This window comes from Peromyscus eremicus, chromosome 7, assembly GCF_949786415.1.
Source record: "Peromyscus eremicus chromosome 7, PerEre_H2_v1, whole genome shotgun sequence".
NCBI classification, from domain to species: domain Eukaryota; kingdom Metazoa; phylum Chordata; class Mammalia; order Rodentia; family Cricetidae; genus Peromyscus; species Peromyscus eremicus.
In genome coordinates, this window is record NC_081422.1 from 48,195,899 (window position 1) to 48,220,596 (window position 24,698).

A 24,698-nucleotide genomic window follows, 5' to 3' on the forward strand; every position below is an offset into this window, starting at 1 on the left:
CAGCTTTACTTGCCCTTTTACATTCCTCAATCATGAATGCATGTGTATACACACACACACACACACACACACACACACACACACACACACACACACAGGTAATCAAAGAGTTGGGAGCTGACTGTTTCTGCTCCTGCAAGTGTCAGCTTTTGGAGGCCCCACCTTCCCATTTGTTTGTCCAGCTTCCTAATTCTGTGCTAGTATAGAACACCTCTTATCCTTCAGACCAGACTTTATTCTTCATCCAGCATTACTATTATGAAAGGCGTCCACCGAAAGTGAAATCATACTTTAAATTTCAGTTGTTCAACTTGACAAGTAGACCAAACTGTTAGATATTTCGAATTTTAGGTCACACTGATAAGTTTTTGGCCTCCTGAAGGCCTCTCCACCATTGCAACAAACCGAATCAGACCAAATTGGAAAGCCCAGGTTTAATGGGTAAAGTGCTCCCGGGCAATTCCCTGGCCCTCAGAGAGGAGACAAGGAGGTGAGACTGAAAGAACCATGAGTCTGTTTTTGGGGATGCTGCTTATATGTCCCCTGTGGGAGTCATCCTGAGCCTCTCTGGGGGAGGAACTGTGTTTGGCTGGCTTTGAAGGGGTGGGTTTAAGGAAAGAGATGGGGAAAGGAGCCGAGGCGGATCTTCCACCAGACTCCTTCCAAACATTCCAGACTCTTTTAGGTATAGGGATGCCAGGGTGCCAGGGTGCCCGGGGTTGAGGTGGAGCTCCCACCCAAACATTCCAGACTCTTTGGGTATAGGGATGCCAGGGTGCCAGGGTACTAGGGGTTGAGGTGGAGCGCCCACCCAAACACACACCATTTTGGATGTGATGGAAGAGTGTAATGTAAAATTTAGAATTGTAACAGTAAAAATAGATTGCTTTGTGTGGGGAGGGGCAGTTTGAATTCATTCCCACAAAATACCCTGGGGGATATAAAAATATTGACAATATAAATATTCAAAACTTTCATAGTGACATAATTTATATTCTCTTCATAAGCACTATTAAAAATACACAAACCTAGAAAATGTACAAGTGTTAATATTTTAAAATACAATTAAATGCCTACTTTAAAGATTCACAAAAACATTTTCAGATTGACTTTTTGATTGGATTAATTTTCCAAGGGCTTTCTTCTCTGTTGTTTGTGGTTTAGAGAGAGATTCAACAGTGGTTCAAGGTAAAAGGACAGAGGGCAATGCCAGCCAAGGTCTCCCCTGGGTCCATTCAAACACACACCATCTCCTGGTACCTCCACACAGAAATAAAGAACACAAGAAAAAAATTCTCATCAACTGTAAATATAATGGTATGTCCAGAAGCAGCTGAATCAGCAGCACACTTGTATAATGCTTTCGGCACTCAAAGCTTTTTAACACCATCCATTTGGTTTTCAAAATAATTCCATAAAATTCAATAACTGAGTCTAGTAGGCTCATTTTATAAGCCAGAAAAATGATGTTCAAGAGATCATTGGACATTCTTATGGTCGAATACTAACTAGCAGAGCAAAGGCAAGCTCAGAGCTACATTCTCTGACTTCTTGCTTAATATTCTTTACACTAGGCCATTTTGGTTTTCAAACAAATGAAGTTACCATGGTTTAAGCATAAGAGTCTTATAATCTCAAAAAGGTAATTTCATTGGGTAATTAGATACCCTTCTGTGATTTATAGCATAGAACAGGTATACATGCTATAAAATATTTAACACTGTGATCAAAATGTCCCTTCCATGCATGTTCAAGCAGTAAATTAAAAATTAGGCATGGTAAGCTGCATGCCTTTTATCCCAGCACTCAGAGGCAGAGGCAGGCAGATCTCTGACTTCCTATCCAGCCTAGTCTATGTGTCAAGTTCGAGGCCAACAAGGGCTACCAAAGTGAAACCCTGTCTCAACCTTCATGCCAAAAAAATTAAGGAGCTGCATTTGGGAGACTGAGGCAAATGGGTTTCAGCTATATATCAAAACTGTCTGCAAAAAAGAAAAAAAAATAATAATTTTTAAAAAATTGAACTTGAACATCATTTTATTTACTTAACTGAGTATTTTATCTACCCTTCTATTGATGAGATTGTAAAATGAAATGTGAGTGCTAAATCGAGTGGCTAACACCATTTTCCTTGTTCAGAACATCCTGTCCACTTTTCTTTCACTGGAAATAGGATAATTTGGAAATCTGAAAAAATAATATGTATGTTTATTGATAATTTTGACAATAGTTCAAGGTAAACTGCATTTTTTTTTCCTTTGAAAACATCACTATTTTTTTTCTTGGCTAAATTTGTTTTTGTTTTTTCTGGCTAAATTTTAACAGTGTACTATAATATCAAAGTATTTGCTACTGAGTGATCCTTTTTGTTTACTATGAATATTTGCATAAAATATCTCCTTTGAATATTTGCATACCTTATCAAAAGTGAAGATTTCAGTGAATCTTACAATAATTGTAAGTGAATAAACCCAGGAACAAAAAGGAATATAAAACTTATTTTATTATGTTCTAAGAAGTGCAAACCTGGTGCTTTGAAAAGAAAATTTATATTTTAGTCTTAGTCAGTACATCTGAGACTGCTGACAAGTACTTTGCCTCCCCCGCCCAACCCCCAGTTTTGATGCTGGGGATTGAACCTAGATTTTCAGAAACTAAGGAAACATTCTGCCACTGAGCTATGGCCACAGCCTGCAAGGTGTACCTTATACATTTTTCACATTATTTGGTGTATGTCCCTGCACTCACTCATGTGTATTCATGTGTGCATATGTATGACAGGACGGCGTGTATACTAAAGTCAGGAGACAACTTCAAGGGAAGTGGGTTCTTTCCTTCCACCACAAGGGTTCCAGAGATCAAACTCAAGTCTACAGATGTGGTGGCAAGCTCCTTCACTCACTGAGTCATCTCGTTGGCCCTTCAAGTGCACTGTACATTTAATACTAATTCGCTCAGGAGAATATAATTCTGATACATTTATTTTCAGCCAGACTACGTATATACCAAAAAATCCATTTACAACTGTCAAGAAAGATGAATAATATTGACGTATCTGGACGCTAAGGTCTGCTATATGCTAAGAAAGTGAGAATGGATGTAATCTTGTAGACTCTGGTTTCAAGAAAAGCGTTGCCTGCTTTTCCTCATAACCCCTAGCTGCTAGCGTGTAACTGGTGAGCACAGAGCCCTGTATCTGACAGCTAACAATGGTGCTACCGTGGGTCTGGATGTTTTGTAGATGTTCACTCCTTGCGTCGTTCTGCTCTAAATGGTGACTCTTACCCAGAAGCGTCGTGACCTGTCTGCGATAGTTCTTTGGCATGTCGAAGTCAGCAGAAGCACTCTCTCCTGGGCTTCACGGCTTCCTCAGAAGAATGCACAGTATTTGGAACAAAACCACTTTTAACCCCTTCCCAGCCATCCTGAATACATATCTCTCCCTTCTTAATAAGTTCATATATGTCTCTTGTCAAGATTGTGAAGGACTCCTCAACATTTGTAGCGTCTTTGGCTGAGGTTTCTATGTACTTCATTCCACAGTCTGTTGACAGTTTCTCGGCTTCTTCCCTTGACACCTGGCGTTGTGAAGCTAAATCACATTTATGTCCCACCAGTAGGAATATGATATGAAAAGGCTGTACGTGCATTTTCGCTTCTTCTAGCCAGTCTTTCACATGTTCAAAAGACCGTCGGTTAGTGATGTCAAATACTAAAAATCCACCAACTGAGTTGCGGTAATAGGATCGAGTTATGGATCTGAAAAATAAAGAAGGTTGTGTAAGGATAGTGCTCTTTTCTCCTTTGAATAATGAAACACCAAAATCAAATTTGAAGACAACTTAATGTCATTTAAATAGAATTTAAAAATCCAGTATGAAGAATCTTAGGTGAACAAAAATATCTGAGGTTAACACATAGGCCCATTTCATATGTGGACAGAATATTGAAGCTGAATAAGGACCTTAGACACATAAGGACTTTGGCAGTATATCATCTTGCAGTGATTTATGGGGTTTTATTTTTAAGTATTTGATAGAAGAGTTATTACAAAATTGGGTTAAAAGCAGAGGACTAGGGATGTAAGTCAGTAGAGTGCCTAGCATGCAGGAAGCCCTGATCAATCCCTAGTTCCAGATACGACCTGTATGGTGACACAGCCCTGTAATTCCTTCACACAGGAGGTGAAGGGAAGAGAATGTTCAAGGTTGGGCTGAGAAGCTAACTCAGTTGGACAAGGACTTGCCATGCAAACATGAAGACCTGCGTTTGGTCCCTAGAACTCATGAAAAAAGCCTGGTGTGGTGGCTCAAAATTGTAACCCTAGCACTGGGGAGGCAGAGGCAGGCAGACCCTGGGAGCTGCTGTCCAGACAGCTAGTACACTTGATGAGTTCCAGGCCAGTGAGAGATCGCTCTCAAAAAACAAGGTAGACATAAAAGAGGAACACTACCCGAGATTGACTTCAGGCCTCCACACTCACCACACACATGTGCTTGGGTACCTGCGCGCCCATGCACACACACACACACACACACACACACACACACTCATACATGCGCGCGTATACACACATATTCAAGTCTTCTCTGCTGACATAATGAGATTGAGGCCAGCCTGGGATATTTGAGACAGTCAGAAACAACTCCAATCACAAAGCAAACAAATGGAGAGGGTGTACAGGGAAGGGTCATACAGTAAGGCAGACTTGGTGACTCTTTCCTGGCCTGTAGTTCGGTGAGGTTCTGTTGTAACAGCTTAGGAAAGAAATCTGTTGCATGTTCATTTCATCTTCTCCTACCTGGATGTCATCTATCCTCTATGTCTTTCATACTCCTGTTTCTCCTCCAATAGTTGAAGAAAGGTATCACCTGAGAAGCCTTCCCCATCACCGAGTCCTTTCTCAAATAATCTCACCGATTGGTTAGCACACTGCTATTACATTCACATCAATTTTTATAATGTGCTGACTGGATATTGTTAGCAGTCAGACCCACCCCTTGGGGACCCAGCCAATAAGTGGGCAATACCTTAGCCCACCCAGCGTCCTGACAACATCATCCTAGGTAAAGTCCTCTTTAAGAGAAAACCCTTGCCCCCTCCCCCAGTCTCTTCTCCTCTCCCTTCCTATCTTCTTTCCTCTCTCTTCCTACAGAGGCCACTCTGCACCTCCTTGCTTCCTCTCTTCCTCCTTCTCTTCCTCTTCTCCTTCTCTCCTCAGCCCTCACCCGCTTTCTCTCTTCCCCCTCTCTCTCTTTCCCTTAATAAAACTTTAAAACTTTCCACGTGAGTGCCACCTGCATGGTGTGTCTGTCCCCGAGGCTCCCACCCTCCGTGACCACCACTGCAGTGTCTGCATGACATGTCTCTTTCTCACCCAGCTGTGGGGCACCTCGGCTCCAACCCACCAAGATCTCTCTCCCGCTGTTTTACAAAAGATATGTAGGTATGTCTCTGGCTCAATACATGGTTCCTTGAAGGTCAAACATGTTTTATACATGTGTCTTACATCATATTGGCTGGTAAGTCTTAGGTATCACAAAACGTTTGCTACACAGGACTGACTACTCAAAAGTACAAGAGGAAGTGTTGAATGCCGAGGACCTCCCAAGTGTCAGAATCCAAGTTGTTAACGCTCTACACTAAACTCATCTACTTGTCCAAGGTACAGAGACCTCTGTGAAGGGACAGTGGGACGCCCCAGGCCCTTGTGCTCACTACATTATCCTCATTCCTAAAGCTACAGTAGTTCGGTGACCCAACACTATGCCTGCCTTTGCTTCTAGGGCAGGTGTTTTCAGTCACTGAGTACTTGTCTAGCACTCATGAAGCCCCAGGTTCAATACTTAGTACTGCCAGGGAAAAAACAACACCTTTGCTTTCTGAGTGCGAAGAAGAAAGCATCTACCTTCCCCCGTTTCTTCACTTGCCTCCCAGTTTTTCCTCAAAATTCATACAATACCCCCCAAGTGACTCCCCTCCTTTCCCCTGTCCTTTCATCCATCTTTCTATTTTTGAGACATGGTTTTCCAAGCCCAGGCCGGCCTAGAACTGCCATGTGGCCCAGCTGTCTTCCCAACTCAGCCTTCTGAGTCCGAGGATTGTAGGCACGCACCGTCATGCTAGGCTCCAAGTGACAGTCTGAGAACTACATACGGTACAGCATTGATGACAAGAAAAATTGCCCGCCATCTTTGGCGGGATACAAATAACCTAGTTCAATTAAGTTGCCACTGTCTTTTTTAATTCTGTTGGATAATAAATTTGTCACTGTTCTGCCACTCATCTCTCTGGATGTGTGTGAATTCAGGCAGATGTGCAGTATCGTAAGAGAGATATAATCAAGGTTATGTTGTCAGGCTGAAACTTCATCAGCACCAAATCCGCCTTGCTCTCTAGACCTTACCACCAGCGTAATTTTACTACATTTATTTATTTACTTTGTGTGTGTATGTGTATGTTATATATGTATTTGGGTACATGCATACCATGGCACACATGTGGAGATCAGAGGACAACTTTCAAGGGTTTATTTTCTCCTTCCACCATGTGGGTTTCGAGATCTGTGTTGGTTTGAAAGAAAATGACCCCCAAAGGGAGTGGAATTAGGTGGCTTTGTTGGTATGGTATGTTTGTAGATATGTTCTTGTTGGAGGAAATGTGTCGCTGTGGAGGCCAGCTTTGAGGGTTCATATATGCTTAAGCCATGCTCAGTGAGACAGTCCATGTCCTGTTGCCTTCTGATCAAGATGTAGCCAGCATCATGTCTGCCTGCACACCGCCATGCTACCGGCCATGATGATAATGGATTGAACCTCTGAACTGTAAGCTGACACCTCAACTGAATGTTTTCCTTTCTAAGAGTTGCCATGGCTGTGGTGTCCCTTCACATCAACAGAAACCCTAACTAAGACAAGATTGAACTCAGGTCCTCAGGCTTGGTAGGAAGTGCCTTTACCTGCTGAGCCATCTCACTGGATTTACCAGTATGAGTTTTAAAAACAAGCCTTTTGTGGTTGAAAATTCAATGTTGAGAAGATTACTTAGTGCAAGTTTTTCAAGATTTTACTGGGATATGGGAACTTGGGAGACAGCTCAGTGGTTACAAGTGCATGCTGTTCTCTGAGGACCCAAGTTAGGTTTCCAGCACCCATGTTGGCTCACAACTGCCTGTAACTCCAGCTCCAGGGGAATCAGATGTCTCTACCTTTGGAGGGCAACTGCATTCAAATATACATACTTACATGCAGACACAAGGATACGTAATTAAAAATAACAGAGCCTGAACAAGGACCACACCAATAGACATGCTGACGTGAAGGGGGAAAGTTAATGTTCAACCCTAGACAAAGAATTCCAGGCAACTAAGGAATACTGAGAGTGGGAGACATGGGCTTCTCTAGGAAAAACCATTCCGAGTGGTCAGCCCTGAAAACAAACACACAAGTAACATTACAACAACCGAGCAAGTTGTATTTATATATTTAGGGACACACACACACACACACACACACACACACACACACACACACACAGCCCAGCAACAAAAGTTAAAGAAAAAAAAGACCCTGGGTTTGAAAGAAAGTAAGGTCAGGGGTACACAGGAGGGCTTGGAGAGGGAAAGGGAAGGGGAAATGATGGAATGTTTAAAAAAGAACAGGAATAGATCTTTCAAACTACTGGGATATGATACAAACAAATTAACCGCATGACCTCATTCAATCATCAAGATATTTAGAATTATGTTATTTCAGTGAATTTTTACCTTTACAAGTTAAAAAAAAATGAGTTACCACCCAAAAAGGAAAATTTAATGTTGAAATGGTTGCACATATATATGTACACACACACACACACACACACACACACACACACACACACATGTATATACACAGAAGCATGTCTTCCATTGTAGAAAACACCATGTTTTCTAGCAACTTACGTATTTTTAAAAGAAAATCTTAATTTTGAATGTTAGAGGGGGAATTATTAGTTGTGAGACTATCCTCTGACCAGAATGCAAGGGTCAGAGGGTCGGGGGGATAGAGAACCCAAAGGGAAGATCCAGGTCTTGTTTGTCTTTATATCTTTTGGGGTTGAGGATTAAATCCAAGGCCTAATCCATAAATGTGCACTCTGCCACTGAGCTATGTCCTCAGCCCCACGGCTTTTGAATGTAAAAGAAGCCTGCTGATCTTCCCCAGTTTGAAGGTGACACAGTCTCACTCACCTTCAGAGGCATCTCCTCTGGCTTGGCCTCAGCCTCCCCCGCGCCCCCCCCCCCCCCACCATTATCCCCTCCAATCCCACTGTAAACAAATCCTCTGCTCCTTTGAGACTGAAGCCATCTGCTGGCATCTGTCAGCTCTACAGCCTGGAGATTTTAGCACTTGGCTCTCTCTGTCTGAAGTCCTGTCGTTCTGCAGATATTAGCATCCATTCTGGTCAACAGCACCTGTTTTTAAGATTTCCTCATCTCTCACAGCCTAGATTTGGGGCCCAGTGAGACGATTCAGTGCATGGGGGTGCTTGTTGCCATGCATGATGACCTAAGTTCAGTATCAGGACCCACACAGTAGAAGGGAAGAACTTCCTCCTACAGGCTGTCCTTTGGTGTGTACCTGTCCCACACCCTCAAATAAATAAATGTAAAAATATTTTACCTGCAAATTTGGGCTGAGGAGATGGTTCAGTGATAGATATGATACATCAATTGAAGTCGCTATGAATTAATTATAACCAATCCCAAGTGGGCACTCAACAGTGCCAAGGAACCGCTGGCACTTTTGTACAGTATCCTTTACCCCTCTTTCCTACTTTCTGTATCTATGCTACAGGCTTGCTAACTAACAGGCAGGAAGAGTCATGTCTGTTTTGTTCACGGCCAAATACCCAGTGCTCTTCAAGTGCGTAGTACAGAATGATCACCCAGTGTCTTTGTGAATGAATGAATGGATGATCTGGTCAGGGTGACCAACACAGCTGATGAGGAAAACAGAGACATGACAGAACAATGAAGCCAGGGCATAGAGATAAAAGCAGTAGAAAAATGTTGTCTAACATTTCATCTCTCAGCAGTTGGGCCTCATGTTTTACATAAGAGCATCTGCTATCAGTACTGGAGAGGCTGATTCACACACAGCAGTCAGCGTTCATAGTGAAGTTTCTTGGTGGTGGTAGGGTGACTTTTAAGCTGGAGACATGTTAATGAAACCAAAGAAAGTGAGTTGTAGTGTCTTTTGTTTGTTTGTTTTTTGGTTGGTTTTTTGAGACAGGGTTTCTCTGTGTAGCTTTGGTGCCTGTCCTGGTACTCGTTCTGTAGACCAGGCTGGCCTCCAACTCACAAAGATCTACCTGCCTCTGCCTTCCAAGTGCTGGGATTAAAGGTGTGTGCCAACCTGCCTGGCAATTGTAATATCTTTTAAAATTAATTAACTGGGCATGGTGGTATGCGCTTTTAATGACACCACTCAAGCACAGGCAGGCAGCTATCTGTGAGTCCAGGGCCAGCCAGAAAAACATAGTGAGATCCTATCTTTAATTTTTTTGTCCTTTTTTTTTTCAGAGCTGAGGACTGAACCCAGGGCCTGGCGCTTGCTAGGCAAGCACTCTACCACTGAGCTAAACCCCAACCCCCTTATCTTTAAAATTTATTAATAATTACCATCATTACTATTGTCTATGCATGATGTATGCTGTGAGGCCAGAGCACAGACTCATGGATTTAGTTCTCTCCTTCTACCTTTATATGGGTTTTGGGATTAAACTCAGGTACACCACCTTGTAGTTGTAGTTATATATCTTATGCTCCTGTTAAGAAAAATGATGGGGGTCTGGAGAGACGGCTCAGAGGTTAAGAACACTGACTGCTCTTCCAGAGGTCCTGAGTTCAATTCCCAGCAACCACATGGTGGCTCACAACCACTTGTAATGAGATCTGATGCTCTCTTCTGGCCTGCAGGGATGCGTTCAGGCAGAATACTGTATACATAATAAATAAATAAATCTTAAAAAAAAAGAATATAAGAATATTCTAGTATTTAAAAAAAAAGAAAAAAGATGGATTTTTCTTAATCTTAGAGGAAATTTGTAAAGTATAAGGTACTTCTCTGACCCATAAGTGTGAGACCCAAAAAGTAGCAGCTTTAACAGGACTAAAGAAAGTATCTTTGATTGGTCTATGCTAACAATTCTCAAACTGTGGGTTGACACTCCTTGAGGGGGTCAAATGACCTTTTCACAGGGGTCGCCTAAGAGCATCTGAAAACATAGATATTTACATTATATTTCATAACAGTAGCAAAATTACAGTTATAAAGTGGCAACAGAAATAATTTTATGGTTGGGGGTCACCACAACATGAGGAACTGTATTAAAGGGCCACAGCATTAGGGAGGTTGAGAATCACTGCTCTATGATATAACACAAGCAACTTGGCCACTTAGGCCATCAGATCTAATGGTAGCAGCCTCAAGTGTACACACAAGACTGAGATGTTCAATTAAGCCCAGGGAAGACTCCAGCAGACAATTACAGGAGTGACATTTTGGAACAGAGGCATGCCCTTCGTCAAAGGCTGTTACACTTTTGAAAAACAATTCTTGGCTCACAACGTGGCTTTGAAAGAGACTAAATGCCCTTCTATAGAACACCAAATGACTACAAGACTTGAATACTCACTGTGAGCAGGATATTCCTTGATGCATCAGGCTTGAGCTCCGTCACCCCCCCACCCCAAACAGAGAGAGAGAGAGAGAGAGAGAGAGAGAGAGAGAGAGAGAGAGAGAGAGAGAGAGATTGAGAGAGAGAGAGATCAAGCTAGTACCAGTCAGCAGCACCAGTCAGCTCCACTCCTTGGAGAACTTAAAGCTAACTAGAAAAGGGAAATGCTCCCATTTGGAAAGCTTCCAGTGGTACAACTCCCTGTCTACTTTTCCTAGAGGACAGATGTGGCTCAAGACCCACAACAATTCATTAGCACAGGCTAAGGGTTTGTCATGAAAACTAAAACAAAGCCCACCATCTACTTATAAAGAGGTTTGAGGGGCGTGCTGATGAACATGTAACAAACAGTAACAAACTCTTGTAGCTTACAGGAAAGCCTACCAAAAGGACAGGAATTCTGATAATTAGCAAAACAAAAGAGCCTGTCCTGTCATTATAGGTAAAGCTTTCCTTTCTAGTTTGAATGCAAAGTGGTTGTGAGAGCTGGGCCGGGGCCCAAGGGTCTTCCCTTTACTCAGGTTGGCTTGGATGGCCACTGTTTGCTACCCACATCTCCAGCAACTACTGATGTGAGAAGTTGGATGTTCTCACTGTAAAGGATTTACTCCGGAATCAGGACATCTTAGTAACCATCCATGAAATCACAGAATGCCCCATTCCTTGTCGTGGTATTGTATATAGGGCACTGATTAAAGTATTTAACTAATCATGGTGAAGATGAGAATCAACCATGGGATTCCAAGAGCTTGCTGCTATCATGGAGAGGCAGCTGGTCCTGTACAACTGTGAAATGGCCCGTGAGGATTTAGATGTGCCACATCCAGGAGATGTCACCTTGCAAGGTTTTGACATGGTTCTTCAGAATGCATACATCCTAAACGAATGAGTAGTAGAGGGTGGGTGTTTCCTCCGTGAGTCACAGTTGTTCTGTGGGAAGCAATGGATGAAGGTTGGGGATGAAGCCTTTCTCAATTGCATTTAATGAGTCACTAAATCTTATTTTATTTTCAAATTTCCTTTCCGTTTTTTGCTAGTGACTCACACTGTAGCCCACTAGGCCTTGAACTCTAGGCAATTCTTCTGCCATATCTTCCCAAGAACTGGGATTATGAGTCACCATGTTGGGCTCCTGAGTCACTAAATATTTTCGATGCTTTTAATCCCTTTAAATGTTGCTGATAAACAAGCTTTTGCAGTCAGAGGGGGGATGCTTTCACTAGAGAACACTGTAATGCTCCTACCGAAGGCTGCCAACTGGCTCCTTGGAGTGTCTATGGCAGTGGCTGAACAGGCAGGAAAGGGGCAGCACCATCATGTGAGGACTACAGGCTTCCTGTGGCTCTTGCTGCTCAGAGCTCATGGGCTGGATCTACTGCTTCTTCTAAACTTGTTTCTCCAGCTTAGGAACTATCTTATCCTAGACTATCAAGGTAGCCTCAAAAGAGATCTGAGCAAATTTAACTTTTTATGAAGATCCTTAAGGTACTTTTACCCAGGGCGTCCAGGACATAACTGATCGAGGAAATTTGCACAGACTTTGTCTCAGAAAAATGTTAGAAATTAAGGTCACAAGGTCATAACTTCCAACATGGTTTTATAAAGTGAAGGTTTGGGCCGGGCGGTGGTGACATACGTCTTTAATCCCAGCACTTGGGAAGCAGAGGCAGGTGGATCTCTGAGTTGGAGGCCAGTCTGGTCTACAAAGTGAGTTCCAGGACAGCAAGTACTAAACAGATAAATCCTGTCTTGAAAAAACCAAAACCAAAACAAACAAAACAAAACAATAAAGTGAAGTTTCAATTTATATATATATATATATATATATATATATATATATATAGCCACTGATAATGATAACGTACTGTATATTTTTTAAAAAGCCTACAGAAAAGAGTTTGTGTGTTTTTACCATAAAATGTTGTCTGAGGTAAATTAATGTAATCATATTTAAACATTAGACAACAAATATGTATATCAAAATGTCATGACACCCTATAAACGTACAATTTTGTTTGTATTACCAAAAAACAAATCTAATAAATTATAGAGAAATGAAGACTAGTGGGAGATCTTCCTCCATGTTAGTCAGTCAGACTATTTGTCACTATGACAAACACCTGAGAAAAGCAATTTAAGGGGAAAAGAAGATTTATTTTCGCTTACAGTTTCAGAGGTTTCTGCCCAAAGTCCCCCGTGATAAGGAAAAGCATCATGGCAGTCAGGGTGTGTGAGCAGAACTGCTCACCTCAGGGTGGCAGGGATGGAGAAGGTGAAGAGAGGGAGAGGGATGTAGGGATAGAGAGGGAGAGGAAAGTGATAGGCAGAGGGACACAGGCAGAGAGGAAGAACATTCACATTCCAGGGACAAGGCATATCTTTCAGTGACGTTTCCCAACCCTTCTCCAGATCTTCCCATTGCTATCATATTGTGACACCATTGGGGATTAATCTATCAGTCAGGTCAAGATTCAATCACTTCTCCCAAACTCATCGGCTGGCAACTATATGAGCTTTGGGGGACATCTCAGACTTGAGTCGTCACACCTCTTTAATTTTTAAGTGTATAGTACAGTACCGTTAAGTTTAAGGACAATGTTGCTTAGATCTTCAGGTATCTAAATGTCTGTTCTATAGAGCCATCATTCTATTCCCTGCTTCTTTAGTTTGACAAGTTAAATGCTTCTAATAGTGGAATCATGCCTTCTCTGTCCTCCGACAGCTCTCTGTCTCTTTGTCTCTTTCCAAATAGCCCAGTCTAGCCTCAAACTCATAGTTAGCCTTAGCCTTCTGAGTACTGGGATTATAGGTGCACGCCACCATGTCCAGCATGGCTACATAAAAAGTTTTAGCTGTCGAATTTTCTTCTTTTTTATTCCCCCAGAGACAATATATACACAAGTGACTGCTAGCAGCCTCGGAGCCCACTTGCATTTACAAAGACTTGCTTAATGTATGATTAATGTGAGGACTGGGAGCAAACTGCTGTGGGGAATCTGGAGTCTCTTGGCACAAAGAACAATTATTGAGGTTCTAAAGAAATATAAATGATATCTCAGGCAGCTACCTAGTTTTCTGGCAGGCACTGAAAACAAGATAATGTTGCTATTTGGAGGATAACACTCCATAGGCCCTGGAGTGCTCAGGAATTATAGCAGTGACATTATCTAAATATTTCAGTGTAAGTGGTAAGATAGGTAGTGTTTACATGTCATCATGAACTTTGCTAGATGGGCATCAGACCCTTTAAAATCCTGGGCACCTGCTGGCTTGGGTTAAGTGAATCAGATGCTCCCCCTGGAAATGCCCTTCTTGTGGCTTTGCCAACTGTAAAACAGGTATTCAGAAGACAGCAGGGCTTTGATGTTGAAGACTGTTGGCAGCTGGTAGCCTACAAATGCATTAGCCTCTCTTCCAGCCAGGGCTGTAGGTTCTGACTGCCCTTGTGGGAATAGGCATTGTGTTGACGCTTCACTCTCCTGCTTCTTTTGCCTGGTGATGCTGGCCCTCAGGATGACATTAGGAGCTCACAGCAAAAGTCTCCCCTCTCATTTTATCAGGACTCAGTCCCTGCCCTTGCCGAGGATTCTGACACTGTGAACTTAGCATAGTCTTTCTTCACCCAAACATTAATAATTCCAGCTTCCTCCCATTTAAAAAAAAAATCAGGCTGTGGTTACAGAGGCTCCAAGAAATAACAAGGAACTAATGGAGCCCATTTTCCCTTTGAACATGTCAGTCAACTCCCCAGTGGACATCTTTTATCTCCCTTTCATGACACATCCCCCTGGTGACAGTGCTTCTTGCCATCCTCAATACTCTACTTGCTATTTTTGTTCTTTTTCTCCATAGCAGTTAATACATTCTGACATTCTATATCATTTTTCAGCTATTTGATTATATCTCAACCCCCTGCTCTTATTATAAAATAAGGTCCACAGGGCTGGACAGATGGCTCAGCAGTTAAGAACACTGGCTGTTCTTCCAGAGGTCCTGAGTTCAATTCCCAGCAACCACATGGTGGCTCACAACCATCTGTAATGAGATCTGGTGACCTCTTCTGGCATGCAAGGACACATGCAGATATTACACTGTATATATAATAAATAAATAAATAAATATTTTTTTTAAAAAAAAATAAGGTCCACAGAGCTAGTCATGGTGGTGTATGGCTATAATCCCAAGACTGAGAGGCTGAGGCAGGAGGATCATGAGTTCAAAGCTAGCCTTGGCTATGTACTAAGACTCTCCATAAACAAATACATGCCATTTTACATGAGTGCTGGGGATCTGAACTCAGGTCCTTGTGCTTGAACAGTAAAGCTCTTTATCCACTGAGCCATCTACCCAGCCCCTATGCCAGTGCTTTCTGGTTTTTTTTTTTTTCAGAAGAGTAATGTCCAGCTTCTCAACATTACTTTACTTATCACATAATACAAGGGATTAATCAGAGATAATTAAATACTACCCAATATAAGCAAAGAATAAATGTTCTTGGCTTGGAATTCTATCATTTCTGCATCTACAGTCTACTCTCATGTGGCTTTTTCTGTTGTGGAATATTTCTTTAACTATGTAAAGATGTGCTATATTTGTTTATGCTGCATTTATTTAACTATGTAAAAATGTATTGCTGTTTCACCTTGCCTGCCTAAGGCACCTGATTGATCTAATAAAAAGCTGAATGGCCAATAGCTAGGCAGTAGAAGGACAGGTGGGGCTAGTGGGCAAAGAGAATAAAGAGGAGGAGGAATCTAGGCTGGAAAGAAGAAAAAAGAGAGAGGACAGGGAGAAAGAGAGGAAGACGCCCAGGGCCAGCTGGCCAGCCATGGAAGAAGTGGGAAAAGCAGGACATACAGAAGGAAAGAAAGGTAAAAAGCCCCGAGGCAAAAGCGTAGATGATGAGAAACAGTTTAAATTCAGTTATAAGCTAGTAGGACAAGCATAGATAAGGCCGAGCATTCACAATTAATAGTAAGTCTCCGTGTCATGATTTGGGGGGCTGGTGACCTGAGAAAGCCTGCTACTTTTTTCTGTACTGCTTTGTGTCCTATGATTTCATGTTCTGAAATGTATTACACTCACCATTTATCCTTTCATCATTTCAGCCTACTTCTAAAACTACTGTTTTTATTTCCAAATCAATTGAACTAATGGGACTTTCCACAAGTAAATAATCATTCCTTCTCAGATTGGGGGCTGGGGGGAAGGTAGCATGTAAGGACTGAAAAGGTATTTCATAGTACTTATGAAACTTTAAGAGCCATACCCTGATGTGTTCTCAAGACCTCCCCTTATCTAAACAGACAGAACACTTCAGAATCAGGGTGGCCAGTAAGATGGCTCAGCAGGAATAGGGTCTTGCCATCAACCCTGATGACTTCAGTTCAGTCCTTGGGACCCATATGGTGGAAGGAGAGAACTGACTCTTACTTTGTATATTATTATTATTATTATTATTATTATTATTATTATTATTATTACTAAGTGTAGCAGTGCAGTCAGCAAGGGCTGCACAGAGGGGAAGGCTGTTATTCACTGATGCCACAGGTATATGTTTCCATTTAGATATTGCACCCACTGTGTAAAGCAATTTTCCCCTTGTTTCCTGAATATAGCAGTAAGTAAAACAATGGTTTGGATGGCTATTAATCTGGGTCCACTGGGATGGGTGTTGTGTTGTTTGGAAACAAAGACTTCCCAGGATAGAAACTGTGCATGCCATTATAGTTTGCTTCAACCAGAACGAGCTGGACATAATTAAGAGACCTGGGGGGCTGGGGAGATGGTCAGAGGTAAAGAACACTGGCTGCTCTTCCAGAGGACCCATGTTTAATTCCAAGCATCGACATGTTGACTCATAACCATCTGTAATTCCAGTCCCAGGGCATCTGATGCCCTCTTCTAGACTCCACGGGCACTACATACATGTGGTACACAGGGCATACATAACACATGAAATAAAAATAAATAAAATCAAGAGAAGAGAACTGAGGGTTTATTTATTTATTTTTGTTTTGTTTTTCTAGACAGAGTTTCTGTCCTGCAACTCGCTCTGTAGACCAGGTTGGCCTTGACTCACAGAGATCCACCTGCTTCTGTCCTGAGTGCTGAGATTAAAGGTGTGTGCCACCGCTGCCTGAGATCAACCTGCCTCTGCCTCCCAAGGGCTAGGATTAAAGGTGTGTGCCACCATTGCCCGGTGAGAACGGAGATCTATGGGCTATAAGATCTTGGGCAAGTCAAAAATTCTCTTTACATTAATTATATTACTTAGAAAATGGCATTTGAGAAGTGGAGACAGGGGGTTCAGTTTTAAAGGAATAACTACAAGGTGAGTTTGAACCAGTCTGGATTTCATGAGACCATTTCTCAACATAATTGTGTAAATTTAGTTTAATAAAAAATATGAAAGTCTTTTCTCTAGTGATACTTATTAATAGCACATTGAAAACTATTTCAAGGAAAAGTAGCAGGCAATACCTATAATTTGAGAATCTATAATCTTTCTTCATAACGTCTTTTTTTTAACAGCTAGGGAAGTTTTGTTGTTTGTTTTTTGTTTTGTTTTTTATTTTTTTTCTCGAGACAGGATTTCTCTGTGTAACAGTCCTAGCTGTCCTGGAACTTGCTTTGTAGACCAGGCTGGCCTCCAACTCACAGAGACAGAAACCCACCTGCCTCTGCCTCCCAAGAGGCCACCACTGTCCAGCCAGCTAGGGAAGTTTTTAGGATCCACCCAACTCCCCTTTGCAGCATTCTGTCTTGGTCTCATTTCTTGGTCGATTTGGGTCACTTACTACACTTTGTATGTCTGAGGCAGCATCTATATTTGAAGCTATACTTCGGCCGTATCTACGTAACTCCATATCACACTAAACCCTGTAGAAAGGGATCCATTGGGAGGGGCTAATGAATCAGAAAAAGAGGGTGGGGGCATGGCTCAGTGGGGGACATGGCTCAGTGGGTAAAGCACTTGCTTTGCAAGTATGAGGACCTATTCGGGTCCCAGCACCTGTGTAGAAAAGCCAGGCATGGCAGCGTGCACCGTAACCTCAACACTGAGGCAGACAGGAGAGCCTTGGAGTTAACTGACAGCCTTACAGCCTAAAGCCTTTTGCTATGTTAATTAGCCAGCTAACTCATTTATGTAGGTCTGCTATTGCTTCAAATCTGAAAAAGATGAAAGCAACTTATCAAAGGAGCCTTTCCCAAAGCATACTCCTTGCACACCAGTTATCTCTAATTGGTTATTTTGGAAATAGCCCAAGTAAATCTGTTAATTTAATCAAAGTTAAACACACATTTCTTTGCTGCAATATTTCTTTGCAGCTTTCTTCCTCCTCCAGTGCTGGGATCGAACCTAGGGTCTTGGGAATGGTAAACAAGTACTCTGCCACTGAGCTACAGCTTTAGTCCTTGGTAGTTTGAGACCAAGTCTTGCTATGCAGCCGATGCTGGCTTCAAACTTACAATCCTGCCTCTGCTTCCCAGGTGTTTAGATCACAGGCATATACCATCATGCCTTGCTTCTTAGAGGCTTTGATAAGGTGTTTTAAGGGGATGTTATATGGGTAGAGATTTCTAAACACATATAATTATGCAAGTCATCCTTTGAAAAGAATCACAGGAGATGAGTGTTCTACAGAGCACATCTTGAGAGCATGGAGGCAGACACTATTCTCTGAGCATTATAATTAGTGGCTATAATTGTACTACCCAAAGGTCAGACAATATGGAAAAAAATGGCCAAATGTGGTTTGAAATCTGGAAGTCTCATGGTATGTGTGTATTCATTATTGCTACTCATGCTTTTTCCACTTTATATTTTAGACCACTTTCTGCTACTCTGACAAAATACCCGAGGCTGGATACAGTAGAAAGGAAAATAGTTCATCTAGTTCAGTTTTGGAGGCTGAAAGTCCAAACAGCTTGATGCTAGGTTTGGTGAGGGCCCCTTTGGCTGGTAGGTGTCATCTTGGTGGCAGCATGTTTGAGAGGAAGACATCATATAGCCAGACAAGGTACCAGAAAGCTGGGAGGGGCCAGGCTCATTCTTTTGTAAGAACTTACTTTCACGAAACTAATTGGGATTCCATGAGAAATTACTTTTTAAAATGCTCTACCTTAAATTTTTTCCTTTAAATTTTTATTTCATGAATTTAATTGTGGGGGGAGCACCACAGTATACACATAGAAGTCAGAGGACAATTTGTAAGAGTCAATGCTTTTTTATACCATGTGGATCCCAGGAATCAAACTTAGTTTACCAGGTTTGGCAGCAAGTACCTTTACCCACAGAGCCATCTTGCAGACCCTCCATGAGAAATTACTTGATCCCTCTCAAGGATGATGTATCCAATGACCCAATGACTTTACTCTATAGACGCCCCCCTTTTAGAAATCCCGACACTTCTCACCAGTTACACTGGTGGGGCTGGTTGAAATTGGTGACTTCAGCACAAGAAGGAGACAGACCACAGCACTTTATATTACATAAATGCATTTTATGGAAAAACCGTCAAAATTTATATTCTTCTGCTTAACACCTTTCATATTTTTAACCCTTCCTATAAACTTACTAACTGTATGGCCCCTGGTATGGTGGCACACACCTTCAATCCCAGCCCTGGGGAGGCAGAGACAGGTGGATATCTGTGAGTTCGAGGCCAGACTGGGCTACAAAGCGAGTTCCAGAACAGGCACCCAAAGCTACACAGAGAAACCCTGTCTCGAAAAACAAAAAAAACAAAAACAAAAACAAAAAACAAAACAAAAAAACCACAACAACAACAAAAACCCAACCCAACCCAAACCAAACCAAAACAAAACCCCAAATGCTGGCATTAAAGGCTTGTATATGCCCAGTGTTGTTCCCTTTTGAAAGGGTCATGCCGGGCGGTGGTGGCGCACGCCTTTAATCCCAGCACTCGGGAGGCAGAGCCAGGCGGATCTCTGTGAGTTCGAGGCCAGCCTGGGCTACCAAGTGAGTTCCAGAAAAAGGCGCAAAGCTACACAGAGAAACCCTGTCTCGAAAAACCAAAAAAAAAAAAAAAAAAAAAAAAAAAAAAAAAGAAAGGGTCTGGTTGTGTAGCCTGAGCTGGCTACACAAGATCCTCCTGCTTCAACCTTTGAATGATAGGCAAGTGTCACCGTGTCTAGCTGATCTTGTCCCTTTTTGTTTTGCAAGTAGTTAAAATCCACTAGAATGCTAATTTAAATACTGAACAGAAAACTAATCACGATAATTACCAGCTGGTCATTTCATTGTTCTGTAATATATTTCTTGATGCTTTCAAACTACACCATGAGCTCTCTGAGGTAAGCTCCTTTTTTGCTTTATGTCCAATCACCAATAAACCTTCTAATACAATATTTCCCACAAAATCCTCAGGGTATGATTGTAATGACAGGCATATATCTCCAAGTACCCTTGAATGTAATAAAACATGCCAGGAGATCCATGATTCAAAATAAATATCTGCATTTTCTAGAAGATATGGGATGATTTAACAGTAATTGTTTTGAATACAGTTTTATGGTGAAGCTTTCTGCTAAATGCTAGAAAGGCAAGTATTGTAGGTAACTACTGAAATATGTATTTATGAATATATCATTGGTAAAGAGCCAAGCAAAACAAAGTATGACTCATTGTAAACATTCTCTAACTGTTCTTGCATTATTATGGGGCAGTTACTGGATGGTTTTAATAATGTATATATAAAATGAATTGCTATTTGCATTCTTCTCAAAGGCATTACAAAACGTCTTTAGCAAAGGTCTTTATGTTCTAATAGATTAATTATCCTTTATTTTCCTGTCAATAGGTCGAGGAATTACTTTTAAGTAAATAGAAACAGGAAGATTTTACTACCTTTAAAGGGTAGAGCAAGCACTCTCAGTAAATGTTTTTTTTTTTCTGACCTTGAAATATCTCAAAGTTTAACCCTAACTAAGACCACAAATAGAAGCATCTGTAGCTGATCTCAAGAGTGGTTGAACCAGAAGGAATCTTAGAAATCATGAAGATATCTTCATTTTACACAAATTTTTTTTTTTTTTTTTTTTTTTTTTTGGTTTTTCAAGACAGGGTTTCTCTGTGTAGCTTTGCGCCTTTCCTGGAACTCGCTTTGGAGACCAGGCTGGCCTCGAACTCACAGAAATCCGCCTGGCTCTGCCTCCCAAGTGCTGGGATTAAAGGCGTGCGCCACCACCGCCCGGCCATTTTACACAAATTTTAAAAACTGTTTCAATCAAAGGAGGCTGATTGAAAAGGGAACAAAAATGTCTTCATGGAATTCTAAACAAAATCGATGCCCCTTAACACTGCTGAAAGCTGGTCTTACCATGTCTGTACTTCACACACAGAAGTAAGAAAACTACTCTACAAGTTCCCTTATTATCTCCACGAATCAGTGTCAGGCCGAAGAATGGAAGCCAAAAATTTCAATGTTGGGCACTACAGATGTCGGCTGCACTCATTCGGAATGGATGCTGGTTGGGAGTGAGGGGAAGCCATGTTTGGGAAGTTCCTTAATGGAGTTCTTTATTTCACAAGCAGAGTACTTGCTGAGAGACATCAAAGTGCTTGCCTACTAGAGATCCAATTGATCATGTGATTTTTAAGAAACAAAACAGTACCTTACCAGTTCCTTACCTTCCTCTAAAATAAAGTACTCTTCGAACCCAGAAACTGGAAATATGCTTTAACTGTGATTTGGTCTCAAATATCCAAGGAATTCAGTTTCGTTTACTTTTTATTTCTGTAACGTCAGTCGTCTTTGTACAGTTTAGAAAAGTGTTTTCTCTTGTTACCTCGCCGGAGCGTTAAAGGGAAAGTTGCAGACAAACCTCAGTATTATCCTTCTCACATCAAAGCACCAAAGATGACAAACTTTTAAAGGCAACTCCACCCTTTAAACGCAAACACACACACCCTCAGTTGTGTCAGTGACTCTGATGTTGCATTTAGTGGTTTTCCAGGACCTCCTCCCGAGGGTCATGGCCCAGTATTTTCTGATGACCGCACTTGGTGCTGTCAGATGTTCAAACCAATTACCGCATGCATCTCGCTGTGAACCGTTCCGAGGGAGCCCAGGCCATAAGCCCGGCTGGAGTTCTGATTGCTGAGAACTAAAGATTTATCACAAACCAGGGAACCCCACTTGGCATTTCTCCCGGCCCGAAAGAGGCTTGGTCAAGGCTGAAGACGGGACGCTAGGAGGAAGGTCGTTGAGTCAAGTGTGTGTGCGCGAAGTCGAGTTTGGGGTGAAGGCAGCGGGGGAACTAAAGGGACCCACATGCCCAGAGGAGCAGATAGAGCTAGGGAAGACTGGGCGACCCTGGTTCGGACGGGAAAGGAGACAGAAAGGGGGCGCAGGAATCCGCGCTAAAGAAAGGAGAAACTGCGGAGGAGGAAGTAGCCCCTGGAAGGGGAGGGGCGAAGGGGAAGCGAGCACGGAGCGCGAGCACTTTCGAGAGCTCGTAGCGGGTGCCTCCCTACCTGAAGCGCTCCTGCCCCGCCGTGTCCCAGAGCTGCAGCTTGATCCTCTTGCCCGGCTCAATCTCCAGCAGGCGCGAGAAGAAGTCGACGCCAACCGTGGGGTCGCAGGCGGGGGAGCGCAGCCCTGGGAAGCGGCCCTGGGTGAAGCGGTGCAGGAGGCACGACTTGCCCACCGTGGAGTCCCCGATCACGATGAGGCGGAACTGGTAGATCCAGATAGTCTCCATCGCTTATGTGCCCCGCGCGCTCAGGGGCAAGTTCTGCCGCGGGAACTGTCCCTTCAGCACCTCTGCGGCGCGCGCCCCGGCGCTTCCAGCATCTTCCTGCGGCTACGGCCGCCGCCTTCTGGGGAGGGAGGGGCGGGTCCGCGGGCAAGGGGCGTGGACCTGTCTTGCCTGGGGCGGGGCTTGAGCACGGAGGCGGGGCCACAAATTAGGGCGGGACCGCAGGTAGGGGTGTGATCATGAGCTGGGGGCGGGGATCTAACTTTCCGAGGCGGTATCTCGGGCTGTGGGCGGGGTTCCAACTATAAGGGGTGGAAACTGACGTTCTGGGGGCGGGCCCTCGAGCATACAGGGGCGTGGCAAGAGCCTCCGCCTAGTGTATGGGGAAATGGAAGAGCCCCCGACTACCGTACCGCACTCTGGTTCTGCCCTTGCTGGAAGCGGACCAGGAAGTGGGTGTGGCGAAAAGACGTGACAGCAATAGCAACCAATGAAAATGTATTAGAGGGCCAAACTGAAAGTTCAGCCAATGGGAAGTGAAAGTCATTTTCTCGCTCATGTGTCTCCATGGGCTCCTTATATTAGGACTCTGATCTCGGAAGTCGCCCTCGCGCTAGCGTGATTCTATGTGTGGATTCGTGGTGTCCGAGTTTTCAGAAGAGTCCAGTTGGCGGCTTTCTGCTGAAGGAAACAAATCTGCAGAACTAGTTCTGATTGTTTCTGTTAAGGACTGCCTGTTGCTTTTTGCGTTTTCAAGATTAGACAAGTAAGAGAAACGTCCTGTTCTTGTCCTATGCTCTGTGGGGCCCTCCAGCCTGGGAAAAAGTTGAAATGTTGAGAAGCCCATACATGTCATCCCTATTTTCGGTCTACAGCTGCTCTCCGCTTGCCTATGGCCGATGATCTACTAAACGAAGCAGAGTTCTGGGTCTCATCTGACTACCTAGTGTTTGACAGAGAGCTTGTCTAAAGTTTACTAAATAGAGGAAACAAATAATTTCATAAAATTAAAGTCATTTTAGAATGTGCTCATATTCTTTGAAGTATTTGTGAAAATTATAATTGTTTTCTGGATAGGATTTTCTTTTCTCTCGTTCTTTTAAATATTATTTATTACTGGGCGGTGGTGGCGCACACCTTTAATCCTAACACTTGGGAGGCAGCGGCAGGTGGATCTCTGTGAGTTCGAGGCCAGCCTGGTCTACAGAGTGAATTCCAGGACAGCCAAAGATACACAGAGAAATCCTATCTCAAAAAACCAAAAACCCAAACAAAATAAAACAAAACAAAACGAAAATTATTTATTAAGCCAGGCAGTGGTGATGCATGCCTTTAATCCCAGCACCCGGGAGGCAGAAGCAGGTGGATGTTGGAGTTTGAGGTCAGCCTGGTCTACAGAGGGAGTTCCAGGACAAAGAAACCCTGTCTCGAAAACCAATAGGTTTGTTTGTTTATTTATTCAGAAACAGGCTTTTACTATGTTTCCCTGGTTAGCTGCCTACTTGCTGGGATTAAAGGTATATGCTGCTACACCTGGTTTGGAATGAGATTTACTAATTCAAAAGTGAATCAGAGCCGGGCGGTGGTGGCGCACGCCTTTAATCCCAGCACTCGGGAGGCAGAGCCAGGTGAATCTCTGTGAGTTCGAGGCCAGCCTGGGCTACCAAGTGAGTTCCAGGAGAGGTGCAAAGCTACACAGAGAAATCCTGTCTTGAAAAAACCAAAAAAAAAAAAAAAAAAAAAAAAAAAGTGAATCAGAAAGTAACTGAGAAAATGTAAAAATTAGTTTAAATGTTTTCTAGCCAATCTTGTTTTATTTTGTGATGTGCACCAAAGGGCATCTGAGTGGTGGGATTTTCTCTATTGACTCCTCTGTGCTTAAATCCGAAAAACTAATCTGCAGCCCATGCCTAGAATCCTAACACTTGAAAGGCTGAGGCAAGAGGGTTAACACAAGAGCTGGGCTACATAGCAGAGTCTAAGCGATGTAGCAAAACCATGTCCCTCAAACAAAAGAGGAAAAAAATTAAGATCCTTCAGCTATTGTGTTGTGAAGGTCTTTGTCCCCTCTCAACTGGGCTAATGTTCAGCTTCTCTTCCCCACTCAAATCTTTTTTGTTGTTGGTTTTTCCGAGACAGGGCTTCTCTGTGTATCCCTGGTAGTTATGGGACTTGCTCTATAGACCAGGCTGGTCTCAAACTCAGGGATCCACCTGCTGAGATTAAAGGAATGCACCACAATGCCTGAC

The 24,698-nt window shown here is 42.8% G+C and overlaps 1 protein-coding gene across 1 annotated transcript; it reads right to left on the minus strand.

Annotated features, from left to right (window-relative positions):
- Nucleotides 1-2,287: 2,287 nt before the first annotated feature.
- Rab39a (RAB39A, member RAS oncogene family) lies at nucleotides 2,288-22,492 on the minus strand. Its single transcript, XM_059266904.1, has 2 exons — nucleotides 22,226-22,492; nucleotides 2,288-3,759 (listed from the first exon to the last, which is right to left on the minus strand). The coding sequence occupies exons 1-2, from the start codon at nucleotides 22,450-22,452 to the stop codon at nucleotides 3,333-3,335; spliced, it is 654 nt and encodes a 217-aa protein (XP_059122887.1). The 5' UTR covers nucleotides 22,453-22,492; the 3' UTR covers nucleotides 2,288-3,332.
- Between the last annotated feature and the right edge of the window lie 2,206 nt (nucleotides 22,493-24,698).

Coding starts and splice junctions, on each gene's coding strand:
- Rab39a (XM_059266904.1), bottom strand. CDS start 22,452: ATGGAGACTATCTGGATCTACCAGTTCCGCCTCATCGTGATCGGGGAC. Junction 3,760..22,225: donor GCGGGGCAGGAGCGCTTCAG/GTAGGGAGGCAC, acceptor TTTATTTTTCAG/ATCCATAACTCGATCCTATT.